This window comes from Heterobasidion irregulare, assembly GCF_000320585.1.
Source record: "Heterobasidion irregulare TC 32-1 unplaced genomic scaffold scaffold_11, whole genome shotgun sequence".
In the NCBI taxonomy this organism is placed as follows: Eukaryota; Fungi; Basidiomycota; class Agaricomycetes; order Russulales; family Bondarzewiaceae; genus Heterobasidion; species Heterobasidion irregulare.
In genome coordinates this window covers 1,177,565-1,195,394 of record NW_009258207.1, presented here as the reverse complement: position 1 = coordinate 1,195,394, position 17,830 = coordinate 1,177,565, and the positions used below count along the sequence as shown (strand labels likewise).

The 17,830-nt window shown below is 49.1% G+C and overlaps 4 protein-coding genes across 4 annotated transcripts; 3 read left to right on the top strand and 1 right to left on the bottom strand.

The window, feature by feature from the left end:
• Window positions 1-1,394: 1,394 nt before the first annotated feature.
• On the top strand, window positions 1,395-1,574 carry HETIRDRAFT_53073 (uncharacterized protein; the record flags this gene model as incomplete). The annotated part of the gene is made up of 1 exon (XM_009552869.1): window positions 1,395-1,574. The coding sequence occupies one exon, from the start codon at window positions 1,395-1,397 to the stop codon at window positions 1,572-1,574; it is 180 nt and encodes a 59-aa protein (XP_009551164.1).
• A 4,099-nt stretch (window positions 1,575-5,673) lies between these two features.
• On the top strand, window positions 5,674-6,897 carry HETIRDRAFT_328679 (uncharacterized protein; the record flags this gene model as incomplete). Its single annotated transcript, XM_009553305.1, has 1 exon — window positions 5,674-6,897. One exon carries the CDS (start codon window positions 5,674-5,676, stop codon window positions 6,895-6,897), a length of 1,224 nt encoding a protein of 407 aa, XP_009551600.1.
• A 1,250-nt stretch (window positions 6,898-8,147) lies between these two features.
• On the bottom strand, window positions 8,148-8,522 carry HETIRDRAFT_328916 (uncharacterized protein; the record flags this gene model as incomplete). Its single annotated transcript, XM_009553304.1, is given in 2 exon segments — window positions 8,148-8,305; window positions 8,318-8,522. Coding segments are annotated over 2 exon segments (363 nt in total), but the record flags the coding sequence as incomplete, so codon positions are not given.
• Window positions 8,523-10,889: 2,367 nt separating this feature from the next.
• HETIRDRAFT_422119 (uncharacterized protein) lies at window positions 10,890-12,243 on the top strand (the record flags this gene model as incomplete). The annotated part of the gene is made up of 3 exons (XM_009553303.1): window positions 10,890-11,155; window positions 11,210-11,501; window positions 11,557-12,243. The coding sequence occupies 3 exons, from the start codon at window positions 10,890-10,892 to the stop codon at window positions 12,241-12,243; spliced, it is 1,245 nt and encodes a 414-aa protein (XP_009551598.1).
• Window positions 12,244-17,830: the final 5,587 nt, after the last annotated feature.

The window sequence follows — 17,830 nt, the reverse complement described above, 5'->3', positions numbered from 1 at the left end:
GTAGTTGTCGGTCGCGACACTACCTTCTCGTTACCGACCGAATCCCTGACACGACCGACTGAATGTTCGGTCGGTGTTCGGTGTTCGGTGCAGTCCCGAAACCGTTCAGGTGCTATAATCTCACACTCCCCGTTGCTTCTCAGTACGCCTTCAATTTCTAAAGTCATCACTAACAATTCCTTGTATATTAGATACTAGCTCCAGCACCACTGCTTTAGAGGTTGTTTTAGTGTTATGCTCAGCACTTAGAGCCACCTCTAGCGTAACAACGGTATGACAGGAGCCTGGGCAGAAAACTTTCTTCTCAAGTCAGTGGGAACGGACCCTCCCACTGACCTAGGCACCTGGATGGACTTTCTAGCAAAGTTCAAACTACAATTTAGGGAGATGGGCAAGACCGACAAAGCGCGAAGTGCTCTCATGGCCTTCCCCCAAGAAAGAATGACAGTTGATGAATACTCCAACCAATTTATCCTCATTGCCACCAATGCTGACATCTCCAACAAGGAGCAAGTCCCATACTTCTAACGTGGGTTAGACCCACGTGTCATGGACAAAATCTATGACAAGGAAGTCCAACCTAAGGACAACATCCAGGATCGGATTAATACAGCCTGCAAAATAGATGGGCGACTCAGAGCCAGAGCTGCTCAAAAGGCCATTCTTGCAAACTCCACCTCCTTTTGAAGCTATTTCCTGAACTGCTTTCACACCCAACCCGCCATTTGCTATAACTCCACAAACACTTCTCAAAAGATGAACAACCAAGTAGTCGACATAGACATTGACACTACAAGGAAGCAAAATGCAGAAAGCCAGAAGAGAAAGTTTGATGGCAAGCAAACTACATGTTCTAACTGTGGATGACAAGGGCACTCCAGTACTAACTGCTGGTCACCACGCAGAGGCATTCCACTAGTTTGAGGAAACTTGAAGAGATACATGGGTAAAACAGGGAGAAGAAACTGCACGGTTGATTTGGAAGGAGAAGACAACACACCCGCTATGGAAAACCAAGCTGGAGTATATTGAGGAGTGGAGACAAAGGATGCTCATTGCAATGACTAGCAAGTACCACAACCTGGTCCTTCGATGGAACGTCCGTACCCTACATCATCCGGACGATCCTCAGTGAACAATCAGTGACACATCATGTTGCCTGACAGACGACAAGAAGACAGAAATGTTAGTTATACTGCTCAAATCGGAGCAGTGCTCGGAGAATTAGGGGAGGACAAAGCAAGAGAAATAGTCTTGGGATATGCAGAGTGTTTTTCCTGACCTCTCCCTCACCAGAGAAGGAGAGAGGTCAGACGAGGCCCAAGTTTGATGCAGACAAGTGTATTCATATTGGAGCAATGAACGATTGCATCATTACTCCCATCCACTTGAACATGACAATATTAAATCGGATCCAAAACACTGGAGCAAAAGCAACCATCAATTCAGCATGTAAAGGGGTCATAGTGAATGAAACATGGGTCAAGAAACATCGCTTCCCCATGTACTCACTCAACCACCCAATTTGCATACACAATATTGATGACACGATAAACAAAGCAGGTCTCATCTAGTCGGCACTGGATGTGAATCTCAAAATTTGGGACATTCATGGATGAACACATACGGAATATGTTCAAATGTTCATTTCCAACCTAGAGAAAGATGACCTCATCCTAGGAACAGATTGGTTAAAATACCACGATCCCTCCATCGAATAGAGGCGACGCGAAGTACACTTTGATTGGTGTCCCCAAAAATGCCAGCAACCACACGGGTTCACTAGGGCAAGGGAAGAGCCACCAAGTTATGGTTGGCTATCAAACATGGAGCCACGGCATAAACCATGAATTAACAAGCACGAGAAACAGGGCCTGGAACACCTCTAAAGGCTATCGGAGGATGTTGGACTCTGCGATCATAGCGGGATGTTTGGTGTCCAATTGCAAGCCTACCTCAAATATAAATGGCTCTTGCAGGATATAAAGAAATACGCAGAAGAGAAACAATGTGCCCAGGAAGACCCCGGCCTGTCTCTTCCACCAAATGAGGGAGAACCTGACCTCCCAGATAAACCCTCAGGAATCTGGGATAAAAAGAAACCAGTTATTTGGAAACTAGCTCCTGAACCATCGGGATTTGCCAGCTTTGACCAAGATTTGGAAGACAAAATTGTTGTCACCAACTTAAAGGAAAGGGTTTCCAAGGCACATCATGAATACTTGGATATTTTCAGTGAACGAAGATGACAGCAACTCCCCAAGCATACTTACTGGGACCATGCCATTGACTTAAAACCTACGTTCAAACCTCAAGTACCCAAAATCTACGCCTTAAGCCCCAAGAAACACGACGAATTGGGAAAATTCATCAAGGAACATCTTGCCAGGGGAACCATCCATCGATCCACTTTGCAGACTGCAGCCCCGTTTTTCTTCATAGGAAAGAAAAATGGGACATTGCACCCGGTACAGGACTACCACCATCTAAACTTACACACCATCTCGAATGTTTGCCCCCTTCCACTAATTCAAGAACTATTGGATGTGATAAAAGGGGCCACCATCTTCAGCAAACTGGATGTGCGATAGGGATACAACAACATACGCATCAAAGAGGAAGATGAGTGGAAAGCTGCTTTCATCACTCCATTGGGATCTTACAAACCAACAGTGATGTTCTTTGGCCTGACCAACTCGCCAGCCACTTTCCAAGCCATGATGAACATGATCTTTTTGGAACTCATCACGGCTTGGAAGATAACAGTGTATATGGATGACATCCTCATTTTTTCAAAATCCATGGTGGAGCACATCGACATCCTAAACCAAGTTTTCTAGATCTTATGTGACAACAACCTTTACTTGAAACCAGAAAAATGTGAGTTCTACAAGGAAAAACCCCATTATCTAGGGTGCACAATCTCAAAAGATTACGTCACCATGGAAGACTCTAAAGTGGATGCAATAAGAGACTGGCCAATCCCCCATACGGTCCGAGACATTTGCTCTTTCTTAGGTCTAGGGAACTTCTACAGGCGCTTCATCAACAAATTCTCACCCATTGCGCTTCCCCTACACGACCTTACAAAAAAGGATGAAAAAAGGAATTGGACCCCAAAGTGTCAAGAAGCTTTCAAACGGTTAAAGAAAGCCTTTATTATTAGCCAACCCATTCTGAATTACCTGGTGTCATGCGGTGATGAGCATGCACCCGCGCTAGGGTCCGAGGGAGGTATTTGGGAAGCTTTGGGGAGATACCGAACAGCGCTAGACAAGTACCGAAGACGCCGACTATTACCGAACACGGTCGGTCCCCACCCGACTGACGACAAGCCACTGAAGGACGATTCGGCAGCACTTGGGTCAGTTCGCCCATACTTCACGTACTTACCATGACCGCACAGGAGTGTTACGATAGGTGTGTACGAGATCGGGGCCAGTATTCCGTATCGGCCGATGTCCTCCGTGAGTCGGTCGGTCCTTATCGCTTATCTTCCCGACTTCCGCGTGGTCGGTCAAACGCGATCTTGCACCATTGCTTGGCCACCCTGGTCGTACGATACTTCTCCTTTATTTTTCATTGGTTCTCCAACGCCTGTTCCTGCTACCTACACTCGGGCGACGGATCCCGAACGTTCGGGATTGCGACATCACTGATTACCTTTTACCTTATCACCTTCGGAACCCATATGGACATCTCACCTACCTTCTTATCTTCTCTGATCGCTAAGGCTTGGCGCCCATTCGACATCTACTCTCATTTCAGGTTCGATATTTTACTTAGGGGCGCTGTTTACTATAAAAACCTACATACAACTCTGGAATAAAGCAGCTTTCGCACCCCACAGTTCAGAGCTCATTCGCACTCGTCTCAACCATCGAAATCGTCTTCATCGACTCCCGAAAACTTGTCATCCTCGTCGTTCGGCCTCATTCGCGTTCGTACTCGTCTCTTCGCTCGTACCCCCCATCCTCCCTCGTATATTGTCAGAGTCCCGTGTGGCTCTTGAAGCACATAGTTGTCGGTCGCGACACTACCTTCTCGTTACCGACCGAATCCCCGACTCGACCGACCGAACGTTCGGTCGGTGTTCGGCGCAGTCCCGAAACCGTTCGGGCGCTATAATCTCATACTCCCCGTTGCTTCTCAGTACGCCATCGATTTCTAAAGTCATCACTAACAATTCCTTGTGTATTAGATACTAGCTCCAGCACCCCCTGCATTAGAGGTTGTTTTGGTGTTGTGCTCGGCACTTAGGGCCACCTCTAGCGTATCACCGGTGTTCGATCTCCTCTGCTTTCTCTTGACTCTAGCTACAAGATCGCTTCCGACTAGGCTTGTGCTTCAGTCTGATAGTGCATAAGGCGGCATCAGCCTGTGTGTCAATAAATTGCTTAGTTGTTGAGAAACAAGAGCCACGGCCAAGTCTCTAAAAATCAACACCTACCACAAAACCAAGTGCGACTCCCGAACACTCAGCTGGTCCGATGGCTTCCTGCTGTACACAGGTGCGTCACGCAGACACTTGATATGCGCAGTGCCATGTGACGTCTCTGTAGCCGACCTGCCTGCAAGCTTTGACAGCAGATTGTGTTATGATCACGTTCTGTCGGGCCTTAATGGCGGTCTATACCGACACGATCATCACAAATATCAAGCGGCCTCACAAGGTGAGGCGTACAAACAAGGTACAGATAGTAACCTTGGTCATCCACTCCCAACGGATCACCTTATCGTTGGTCGAGTATCACGGGCCTATTGCATAGCGGGCATGGAACGCCGCCTTACAAACTACTCACACATCGGGCATTGAGCTCCTAGTCGTTCCTGGCCGGAAGGAGACTAACGGAGAAACACAAGAGTAGTCGTTATTGAGAAAAACGACTTAGAGGAATACCTATGGATACATATACGGCATTCTCACGCCCTACTTCCTAAAGTAGTATAAAAGGCCCATAGAGTAGGCTGAGGTTCTTCAGTCTATTCTCTTCGTTCGTTGTGGTCTTCCTACCACAGCACCCTCATCCACTGTAGTCTTCCTACTACAGTCTTCATTGCTATATCGCAATACACTTCTGGCTCCTGTGCTACACGTACAGTCGAGACCACCGTTCCACACATCCTCCACGAGTGACCTAGGGAAGAACCTCCTACTCTTGGGGTTACTGACAAGCAGTCGTAACACTAGAATAGACTCTTCTGCCCCTACCTTGCTCGCACTAGCTTGCTGCCACACTCTCTCTCATAACCTTACTCAGTGGGGATATAGACCCCCATCGAGAAAGTGTTACTGCGTACACTCTGGAGCAAGACCTAGGCCAGGAATATCCACCCGGCGCTAGACGTATCAATAACCAACTCCGTCACAACAACCGCCCTATCCGGCGCGAAGGGGACTTCTGGGTCTACGAAGACAACAACAGATATGCTCCCCCAAATTACGATAACTGCTCATACTGAAACGGGCGGTATTACTTCACCCTTGAAGACGGAACAGAAGAAGAGGATATTTGGAACAAAATAGAAGCTCAGTGGGAACTAGCCCCACAATACAGGGAACCGGCGCCGGTAATCCCCGAAGACTCGGAGCAAGAGGAAACAACCTCAGAATCAGACTCCAACTCACCAGACCAAACACCGATCAATACCCGAAACGAACCGCTCGCCAACATGTCGGGACAAGCTTCGACTTCTACAGACCCCCCTTCCGCAACAGTACAACCCGGAAGAGGAAAAGTCAAACTCCCAGACAACTACTCAGGCAACCGCATTGAATCCCAGAAATTCATGCTCCAATGCCTCCTTCTCTTCGCAGCAGAATCCGATCGGTACAAGACCGATCAAGACAAAATATCCCTGGTGCTCTCATGCATGAGATATGGCACGGCAGGAGCTTGGGCCGAGAACTTCCTCCTCAAATCAGTAGGAGCGGACCCTCCCACTGATCTAGGAACTTGGAGGGACTTTTTAACAAAGTTCAAGCTCCAATTTAGGGAGACAGGCAAGACCGATAAAGCGCGAAGCGCACTCATGGCCTTCTCCCAAGGACAAATGACGGTTGATGAATATTCCAACCAATTCATTCTCATTGCCGCCGATGCCGACATCTCCGACAAGGAGCAAGTCCCTTACTTCCAACGCGGGTTAGACCCGCGCGTCATGGACAAAATATATGACAAAGAACTACAACCAAAGGACACCATTCAGGACTGGATTAACACAGCCTGCGAAATAGACGGACGACTCAGAACCAGATCCGCTCAAAAAGCCATCCTCGCCAACTCCACCTCCTTTCGCAGTGATTATCTGAATCGCTTTCATACCCAACCAACTGTCCGTTATAACTCCACAACTGCCCCTCGCAGAATGAACAACCAGGTGGTCGACATGGACATTGACGCTACCAGAAAGCGTAACGCCGAAAGTCAAAAGAGGAAATTTGACGGCAAGCGAACCACCTCCTGTGCTAACTGCGGAAAGCCAGGGCACTCTAGTGCTAATTGTTGGTCACCACGTAGAGGCGTTCGCCCAGTTCGAGGAAACTCGAAGAGACGCCTGGGTACGACAGGGAGAGGAAACCGCGCGGTTGATTTGGAAGGAGAAGACGACGCACCCGCTATGGGAAACCAAGCGGGAATACATCGAGGAGTGGAGACAGAGGAGTTTCCTCGCAACGACCAGCGGGTACCACAACCTGGTCCTTCGATGGAACATCCTTACTCTGCCCCATCCGGACGACCCCAAACGAACCATGGGCAACGCGCTATGTTACCTAATGGACGACGGGGAGACGGAAGCGTCAGTCATTCTGCTCGAATCGGAGCAGTGCTCGGAGAACTAGGAGAAGATGAAGCAAGAGAAGTGATCTTGGGACACGCGGAGCGTTTTTCCTGACCTCTCCCTCGCCAGCGAAGGAGAGAGGTCAAGGACGACCCGAGTTTGATGCCCGCACTTGTATTCGTATCGGAGCAATGAACGACCGTATCATCACTCCCATACGCCTGAACGTGAAAGTATCAAACAGGAGTCAATACGCTAGAGCAAAGGCAACCATCGACTCGGCATGTGAGGGGGTTATAGTAAATGAAACTTGGGTCAGGAGACATCGCTTTCCCACCTACACACTCAACAACCCCATTCGCGTCCGGAACGTCGATGACACCATTAATAAAGCAGGTCTCATCCGATCAGCCTTGGATGTAAACCTCACCATTCGGGACATCAGGGGATGAACGCATACTGAGCGCGTCCAGATGTTTATCTCCAATCTAGGGAAAGACGACCTTATCCTAGGAACAGATTGGTTGAAATACCACGATCCCTCCATCGAGTGGAGGCGACGTGAAGTGCACTTTGATCGGTGCCCCCAGAAATGCCAGCAACCACATGGGTTCACTAGGGCAAGGGAAGAACCGCAAAACAATAGGCGGTTATCAGACGTGGAGCCACGGCACAAACCACGCATTAACGAGCGCGAAAAACAGCGCCTAGAACATCTCCAAAGATTGTCGGAAGATGTAGGACTCCGCAATCACAGCAGAACGTTTGGTGTCCAACTACGAGCATACCTCAAAAGGAAATGGCTCCTAAAGGACATAAGGAAATACGCAGAAGAGAAACGAAAGGCTCAAGCCAAACCATCTCTTTCACCAAACAGGGGAGAACCTGATCTCCCACATGAAAACTCAGGAAAACAGGCCATAGAGGAACCAGTTATTCGGAAACTGGCTCCCGAACCGTCAGGATTTGCCAGCTTCGACCAGGACTTGGAAGACGAAATCGTCGTCACCAATCTAAAGGAAAGAGTCCCCAAGGCGCATCACGAATTTTTGGACATTTTCAGCGAACGAAAGTCGCAGCAGCTCCCAGAGCACACTTATTGGGATCACGCCATAGATCTGAAACCGACCTTCAAACCTCAAGTACCAAAAATCTACGCCTTGAGCCCAGAGAAACATGACGAATTAGGAAAATTCATCAAGGAACACCTCACTCGGGGGACCATCCGTCGATCCACCTCACAAATGGCAGCCCCATTTTTCTTTATAGGAAAGAAAGATGGAAAACTGCGCCCGGTACAGGACTATCGCCATCTGAACTCGTACACCGTCCCAAATGTGTGCCCCCTTCCACTAATCCAAGAACTATTGGACGTGATCAAAGGGGCCACCATTTTCAGCAAATTGGATGTACGGTGGGGATACAACAATATACGAATCAAGAAGGGCGACGAGTGGAAGGCAGCTTTCATCACTCCGCTGGGCTCTTACGAACCCACGGTGATGTTCTTCGGCCTTACCAACTCACCAGCCACCTTCCAAGCCATGATGAACATGATCTTCAGGGAGCTCATCACGGCCCGGAAAATAACCGTATATATGGACGACATCCTCATCTTTTCCAAAAACATGGCAGAACACATCCAGGTCCTGAACCAAGTTTTCCAGATCTTGCGCGACAACGACCTCTATCTGAAGCCAGAAAAGTGCGAGTTTTATAAAGAAAAACTCCAATATCTGGGATACACAATTTCAAAAGACCACGTCGCAATGGAAGACTCAAAAGTGGACGCTATACAAGATTGGCCAGTCCCACGCACCGTCCGAGACATTCGCTCCTTTTTAGGTCTAGGAAACTTCTACAGGCGTTTCATCGATAAGTTCTCCCTTATCGCACGACCTCTGCACGACCTCACCAAAAAGGATGCAAAATGGAGCTGGACTTCGAAGTGCCAGGAAGCCTTCGAACGATTGAAAAGGGCATTTATCAGCAAACCCGTTCTGAATTACCCGGACCCCATGCATCCATATCGACTAGTAACGGATGCCTCACTAATTGCTTACGGAGCCACCCTCCTGCAAGAAGGAAAAGATGGCGACTGGCACCCAGTCGCATTCCTTTCCGGGTCATTTTCACCAGCAGAACGGAACTACGATGTCCACGATCGCGAACTCCTGGCCATCATAAAAGCGTTGGAACATTGGAATCACTACCTCGAAGGTGCACGACACCCATTCGAGATCTAGACAGATCACAAGAATCTGGAACACTTCCAAACGGCGCGAGATCTTTCACGACGACACGCCCGTTGGAGCCTTTATTTGAGCAGATTCGATTTCACGCTCAGTTATAAAGCGGGATCAACAAATCATTCCGATGCTCTGTCCAGGCGTCCAGATCTAAGTGAGGGGGTGGAATCTGACAACAAAGCTCAAATTTTGCTCCTGGCCAACCTTTTTAACAAATCCGACGAAACCCTGGTAGAACCATCCCCGACACGACATATCAAGTCCACAGAAATTGCATCCTCGGACCTCATCTCCCTCATCCGACATTCAAAATCGGAACATGATGCCCTGACAAGGGTAGCCCTCGCCAAACTTTCGCGAGTAGGGCCACAAGGAATGAGAGGATTACTGGGACACTGGACACACGAAGACGGAATCACCAGACGAAACGGCCACATATGCGTCCCAAAAGACGATGCCATACGAAGACTTATTGTCAAAACGCATCACGACGCACCCGCGGTAGGACATCCGGGGAGAACAAAAACGTTGGAAATGGTACAACGACACTATTGGTGGCAAAACATGACAAAGTTCATCCATGAATACGTGGACGGATGCGCGGTATGCCAATCAACCAAGAATCTGACACACAAGACGCACCCTCCTATCCACCCTTTGGAAACCACCAACGTCCCCTGGCGCTTCATCTCGACAGATTTTGTCACGGACCTACCCGAAAGCAAGGGTTTCGACTCAATCAACGTGGTAGTAGACCAAGGTCTGTCCAAAGGCATAGTCATCACCCCATGCAAGAAAACGATCACGGCAGAAGAAACAACCGTGCTTTTCCAGAACAACGTTTTCAGTCGACATGGGTTGCCGACCAAAATAGTATCCGATCGCGGCCCTCAATTTGCGGCCAAGTTCACCCGAGAACTCTGGAAACGGCTAGGAATCACCGCCGCTCTCAGCACGGCTTATCATCCCCAGACGGACGGAGAAACAGAACGAGTAAACCAGGAGATTGAACAGTTCCTGAGAACGTTCTGCAACTACCACCAAGATAACTGGGTAGACCTTTTGCCGTTTGCCGAATTCTCGCACAACACGCGGAAACATTCAGCCACCGGAAAATCTCCTTTCGAAGTGCTATACGGGTTCAATCCCCCTTATTCAGCCGACACTGCGCTGGAGACAAAGGTACCCGCGGTAGCTGAACGCATTAAGGTGATCACAGAAGTCCAGGAAGAAGCCGCAGCCAGCCTACAAATAGCCAGCAATTACGCCAAGGACCGGGATCTCCACAGGAAACTCCCTCAATGGAAAGAAGGAGACCAAGTATGGCTAGAAGGAACCCATATCCGGACAACCCATCCAAAGTTCAAGCTCGCTCCTAGGAGGTATGGCCCCTTTAAAATATTGGCAAAAATAGGAACCCTGGCATACAAACTTCAAATTCCCCAACAATGGAGAATCCACCCGGTGTTCCACGCCGCAACGCTAACCAAGTATAGGGAAACCGAGGCACACGGAGAAAACTTCACCAGACCATTGCCGGAGGTATTAAACAATGAAGAACATTACGAAGTAGAAATGATCGTGGACTCAAAGAAACAAGGACGGGGAACCAAATATTTGGTCAAATGGATGGGATATCCCGAGGCGGACAACACCTGGGAACCCTACACTCTCCTAAAAGGGACAGTGGAAGAAGCTATGAAGGAGTTTCATGACCAATACCCTGATAAACCTCGTCCGGGAGCACCCTGAAAAGCGGAAAGAAAAGTCTATAAAAGAGCGTCCAGAGAGCTCTAAACAGACCATCCTCCCACATCTTCTCCCACTTTTCTCTCAAGCTCCCTCTCCTTCGCTCAAATGCTCCTTCACGAAGACCACGATGCTTCATCACCATCCAGAAACTCCTCCCCTGATGTCGTCCTTATGGTGTCCAATCCAGACATCGGACGAGTGGATAGAGGAACCAGTCCTCACCCAAGCAATGCTGGACGAATTGATAGAGGAACCAGCCCTCACCATCCAGAGCCCGCCGTCGTCACCCTCACTCCACACCTCAATAACTTCTCAGATGACGACGCCGAGGACTACGCCAAGTTCAAAGAAAGGGAAAGAACTCACCGACCGTCATCCTAGGGGCCCCCACGAGATGCATCACGGAATGAAAACCCTGATGACAGAAACCCACCGGGCTCTGACGAAGTACCAATGGGAGTTCCACCTCCTGCTACAATCGCGGCGAACGTTGGAGCTGCAGGTCCCTCGGGACTACGAGCAAGAACAGCAGCTCAACTCCCAAGCCATGGAGAAATTAACTCGATACCAATTATACAGGGAGCTACACCTCCGCCAGTACCAACTGGTGGACAGATTCCCCGCTCCATGGGAAGAACTACCCTTGATACAAATCCTCACGCTGGAGAATTGGAGCGACACGCGGACGCGCTCCTCCAGCGAAGCACTATCTCCGTGGTAATACAAATGGCCACAGCCATGGCCCTACAACGACTCGCTAACTTCGCTGCAGGGCAACCCGGGAATGAGCATAGCGACATACCTCGACGACTGGCTAGTGCCAGTCTCCAGATCAGAGGACTCGCCCTCCAAACAGACCCTGACACCGCCTCTTGGTATGAACATAACGACGGACGACCACGAGCTCTCCTCATCTATCCCGACGAATTCTCCCAGTATGTCAACAGAGAGCTCCTTCCAGCTCTCCTCTTCACCGGAGAACTGGGCGCCGTCCAACCAAGTAGGACCGACCCTTTCCGCGTTGTCGTCTGGAATGTACCACGTCCCGGAGAACGTCCCACGGCTGTACCAAATCCAAGAAGGGCTCCGCGCACGGTCGTGGAACGCCCTCCACCGAGGCCACGGGAAAGTCGCCCAACACATAGCAATCCCACGACGTCCCCCTCTCACCGGGTACGAAATCTTCCCTTATCCCATGGGGGCACCGACGAGGAGGAACCGCCCGTCTATCGAAGAAACGAGGGAAGAAGAAGTCGAGGAACCCAGGCAACCCTCCGCCGCGGAACAACTACTGGCGGGAGTGTTCGACACCGGCCTGGAACGCCTCCTCCTAGTGCTCGATTTCGTACAGACGAGGGACAGAATAACCGAAGTAGCCGCAGAACTCGCCGCGCTGATTCGGAGGCTAGAAGAAATCGCTCTTGGACTCGATCCGAGCTCGATGCATGGGATGCTTTAGATGACCCGGGAAATTATGACGACGCCGATCCCTATTATCGGCCTGATGAAGGAGGCGACGGATACCAAGGACCCTATGATTACTAAAGAGGGCCAGTTGCGGGGCGAGGAAGGGGGTAAGGAAGTTGAGGAACTCCTTCCCCACTGAGGGTCCGAAATGACCTTAAACTATTGATCGTCCGCAACGACGTAAAACTAGGATTGTCCCTCAAGACGTTAAACTGTACGACCTCGTCCGAAACAGACGTTAAACTACCCCGCGTCCGGAATGACGTCTAAACTATCGGACCTGCATGTCTTAAAACTGTGAAAAGATAAGAAGGCAGGGGAAGTACCTGACCATTTTAGTCCTAGGTTCAAATGATGGTACGAATCAAGGACAACAGCGGGCATAATTCCACATACGACCTACGGCGGAACCTTTCACATCCTCGCTGTCAAGGAGTTAATCTGACAGATGCATCGAGCGTCCCATTTGGATCCTCAGTTTTACAGGGGTTTTTCCGCATTAGGGAACCCTCTACATGACATATACTCTACTCGTAGGTGTCGACAAGCCGGCTCTTCGCCTTGGTACAGCGAAGTGCCCATACATAACCGGTTGCAAGTCCGAGTCAAGAAATTATGATGCACAACTCGTTAAGTGAACCCTCACAGTCAAGGTCTGACTGGTGTTTTGGGACGTCCCACTTTGGATCTCCCGTTTTACAGGATCGTTTCCGCATTAGGGGATCCTACAGCTGGCGCATGAGATGATGTAGAGAGCGGGCCGCCTCTACTTCACAAGTCTTCCTAATTGATGCGAGGCCATAAATTACACATCCGGAACGATGTAAAACTACCAAAGGCTTGGTCTGCAATGACTATAAACTACTAGGGTCCGCAATGACATTAAACTAGTCCTCGTCCGAAACGACGGAAAACTATCCTCGTCTGAGATGACATAAAACTACCATTGACCCAAGGAGCGTGGTTGCATTCTGGTGAAGCGCGGATTTTTGGGAGGATCCGCGTCGCAGAACCCTGCCTATAAGAGGTCGAAGCGCTTCTGATATTCACTCACTTTTCGGTAAAAGAATATCGGGTCGACTTGGTTCAATTCCAAGCGAGGGGTCTGGGGACATGGAAGAGCAAGCATCTCTTCATGGAGCGCTCAGTCTAGTCCTGGAGTCGAAGTACAAGAAATTCCGCTCCAAGACCTAGTCAGGAGGCAACTAGGACACGTGCCTCGAGTCGAAGATCTAGTAGGAAGGGACTAGATCACGCGACTCTCGTCTGACCCGCATAGCGGAAGAATGGCAAGAGGGGGCCACTCACAAGTCTATTCCGCCACACTATCATCCGCAACGACGATAAACTACGAAGCGTCCGGGATGACGTTAAACTAAGCATTGTTTTTCCACAATATTTGTGGCGAAACAACGTCCGCGATGACGCTAAACTATTGTCCCTTTCCACATAGGGATTGTTCGAGGCCAATGGCATCGATGTCCGCAACGACGGTAAACTACGGGCATCCGAAACGATGTAAAACTACTGTCCCTTCGTTCTAGGGATCTTAGGATGTGTCTCAAGATTGGGATGTCTCCTAGTCCGAAATGACGATAAACTATTTGTCCCTTTAAGCATAGGGATCGTGCGTGGTGGAAATCAAGGTTACCCCCACGCGTCCGAAACGACGCTAAACTACTAGTCCCTTCAAGTACAGGGATTGTGCGTGGCGATCTTGACAAGATACTGCGCGTCCGCGACGACGTTAAACTAGTGCCCCTGGACCTAGGGGTTGTCATTGATGTCCAATCCCCTGGACACCAATGTGTCCGCAATGACGGAAAACTATTTGCTCCTTACCATATAGGAGTTGTGGATTGACCGCCATGCTGTCAATCGGTCCGCAATGACATTAAACTACGATGCTCCTTACCGAATAGGAGTTGTGGTTGTTGACCAAGACCGTGGTCATCAACCGTCTGAGATGACGTTAAACTACTCGTCCCTTTTAGTACAGGGATCATCGGTCGACATCATTCTTGACGAGAATGTGTCGACAACGTCCGAGATGACGTTAAACTACCCTCATCCTCGGAGGAAAAGCCTATCGTGACTCGAGGGACATAGTCAGACGATAGCCCGCCTATCGCACGGCGTTAAACTGCAAGCCTGCCTAAAGCACGGCGTTAAACTGCAAGTCGCCTACCTCACGGCGTTAAACTGAGCGGTCTCCTAATATTGAGACGTATAAGTTATCCGGTTTGATATAGTATAAACCGTCCCCATCATGCCTCAGTGGAAACCCGCGGGATAAAGTCTGGTCTAGGGCCCTATGCACACAACCGATGGAAATTCCGGCGTGCAGAAACATCTTTTTCCCACAGATATTCCATGTTGATGATGAAGAAGGTCCGCAAATGACCTAGAAGTAAACTACAAGGCAGCGCAGGGCGCCTTAATACATCCGAAACGATGTAAAACTACTGTCGTCCGCAACGACGTAAAACTAGGTATCGTCCGCAACGACGATAAACTACGGAACGTCCGGCAAGACGTTTAAACTGCTAGTCGTGGATATATCTCGCAACCCGACCAATATATCAGCTGTGGTCTTAATGTCCATTCGTGCAAGCGAACGGTCCGATCGGGAGAAGGAGTCAGACTCCTCCTTACTCCTCACGGCACCCTTCTAGTCTAATTCTCTTCACATCCTTGCCTCAAACCCAATACGCATAGTGAATCAAACAAACTCTGGACGTCGAACTAACTCACCGGAGATGAGCCCACCATATGGGGGCAATACTGCTTGGGATTTATGGCTGCAACCTCACCGGAGATGAGCTCACTGTATGGGAGCGATACTGCTTGGGACGTTAAGATGGTAGTTTGGGGAAGTAGGCCTAAGCCTTTGTAAAGCGATCAACCTACTTGCCCGTGGACGCCATCCTCTGAACGCCAAGAGGAACAACAAAAATCACGAGGATAACGACTATCCTGGAAACACTGAGGTTTGGCCCTCGGAGAAGGAAGAAGAAGAACCTGATGACACGAATCAGAACCCACATGCTAGAATTTCTATTCATCCACACACCACTCGCATTCATACGCCTTTCTTGACACCTGTCCGGCATCGACCGGACTGACATCCTGGCTTGAGAACCCAGGAAAGATCACACCAACTGAGGGGTGAAGGAAGAACATCCCACAGGGCGGAGGTTTGGTACCCTCACGACTCGACAAACAAACAGCTCAACGGAGATGGAAAACTCCTAGAGGATCAAACGACGTAAGTCGGTCTTCCTCCCAGAAAACGAAGTCATGTCCCGGAAGTCGCATCCGGAGACCAGTTTTTGGATCAAGAAAGCAAATCGTATATGGAGTGGCGATGAAGCGCACAGCGCTGTCCTACCAGGCGAATAGGACGTAGAAAGGGGGTATTGTTATGATCACGTTCTGTCGGGCCTTAATGGCGGTCTATACCGACACGATCATCACAAATATCAAGCGGCCTCACAAGGTGAGGCGTACAAACAAGGTACAGATAGTAACCTTGGTCATCCACTCCCAACGGATCACCTTATCGTTGGTCGAGTATCACGGGCCTATTGCATAGCGGGCATGGAACGCCGCCTTACAAACTACTCACACATCGGGCATTGAGCTCCTAGTCGTTCCTGGCCGGAAGGAGACTAACGGAGAAACACAAGAGTAGTCGTTATTGAGAGAGACGACTTAGAGGAATACCTATGGATACATATACGGCATTCTCACGCCCTACTTCCTAAAGTAGTATAAAAGGCCCATAGAGTAGGCTGAGGTTCTTCAGTCTATTCTCTTCGTTCGTTGTGGTCTTCCTACCACAGCACCCTCATCCACTGTAGTCTTCCTACTACAGTCTTCATTGCTATATCGCAATACACTTCTGGCTCCTGTGCTACACGTACAGTCGAGACCACCGTTCCACACATCCTCCACGAGTGACCTAGGGAAGAACCTCCTACTCTTGGGGTTACCGACGAGCAGTCGTAACAGATTGCAAAGCATGTCCACAGGCAAGGAGCCGCCCTCAATAGACCAAGAGAGCGCGCTCAACATGGAATGGTTCAAGTTGATGATTGCAGCTCCTAGGCAGAAAAGCGAGGCATTGATAATGGGGAAGAAGGGTTGCAGAAGGTGGCTTACTTCAATTTGGCAGAGTATCTAAATCAGGGGATATCATCAAGGAATGTCAAGACACTGGTCAAAGTCTGAGAATAACGGGGACATACCATGGGATCGGTTGCCTCTACATGTGTTGATTTTCAAAAAGATGCAATGGCACGCAAACAATAAGCAGGGGATGAGTGTCCACAAAATTCACATCCAAGCCCACATAGAAAAAGTCAGCGCAATGTCCAGTTGTCACTGAGTCCCAAGCGGCCAATGTGCAGCTCAAAAGGAAGCCTAAGACAAGGTACAGAGGAAGTGTAGTCAGTGGTCCCGGTCAATAATGGGAATCAGCGCATATAGTGACATTAGAACTGATTCTCGGTGCATATAACGACGTACTGTGTCTTGAGTGCCTTGTTTGCGACACTTGACATGAGGGATAAGAGCAAGATGCATTTCGAAGTCCGACTGTGCGAGTGACGCATCTTTGCAAACACAACTTGTCATTTTGACATGTGCTTCTCTTGAATGTTTCTGACCTCCGCACCTTGGTCTCATGCCTCTACCTCCTCATTCAGCTTACCTTGCTCCACCTTGATGTCTATGGCTCCTCATATTGCACTCAAAGGTAAGAATCTTGACCCAGAAGGCAACCCAAATGACAACAACAACAACATATCTTACAACAGCAAAGACATCGACAACAATGCGACGACATCAGCAAACTGGGAGGCATCTGTACCAACCTGGACAGACACTCCTAGGCCCCCAGATGCCTTTAGCGAGTGCCCGATTAGACAGACACACCGGTGTCTGGACAGCTATGTCCAGATGCACCACATATGGAAATGATTAGATAATTGTTGTCAATAGAACAACTGCAAAAATCAATCTGCACCAGACAGGAATTGAACCCAGAACCTCTTGCATCATCCACCAGCTGAAAGCAATGTTAAGACAAGAATTATCCACTCCACTATATAGCCATAATATACTATATCAGCAACCAGTATATATTGAGCTTTTTGAGACTTAGTAATGATCTTGGAATGCCTAAACTCAGTGAGGTGTCATCTATTTTAGCATTTTTAGCACCCATTCATGGAAGAATTATGGCATATAACACATCATTTGAAAGCTATGATGCAGGGAAGTATCCCAATACCACTAACAAGCTGATATCTAACAGATAATACCAATGACAGTCTGATACATTACTAGGGGATTTTCTTCTTAGCTCTTATCTAAGGCTGTATCGAAAAACTCTGAAGCAGCACTGGCATTACATACACAGCCTTCCAAAAATGTCCTCCTAGTCAGCTTCTTGATAGAGCACCTTATCTGTCCAGATCTGGGCATACACAGACATCTAGCCAGATATCTCCAGATGACCTAAGCATCTGGGAGCATCTGGGGCTCTGGGGCTGGCTAGGACCAGTTATGAGTTT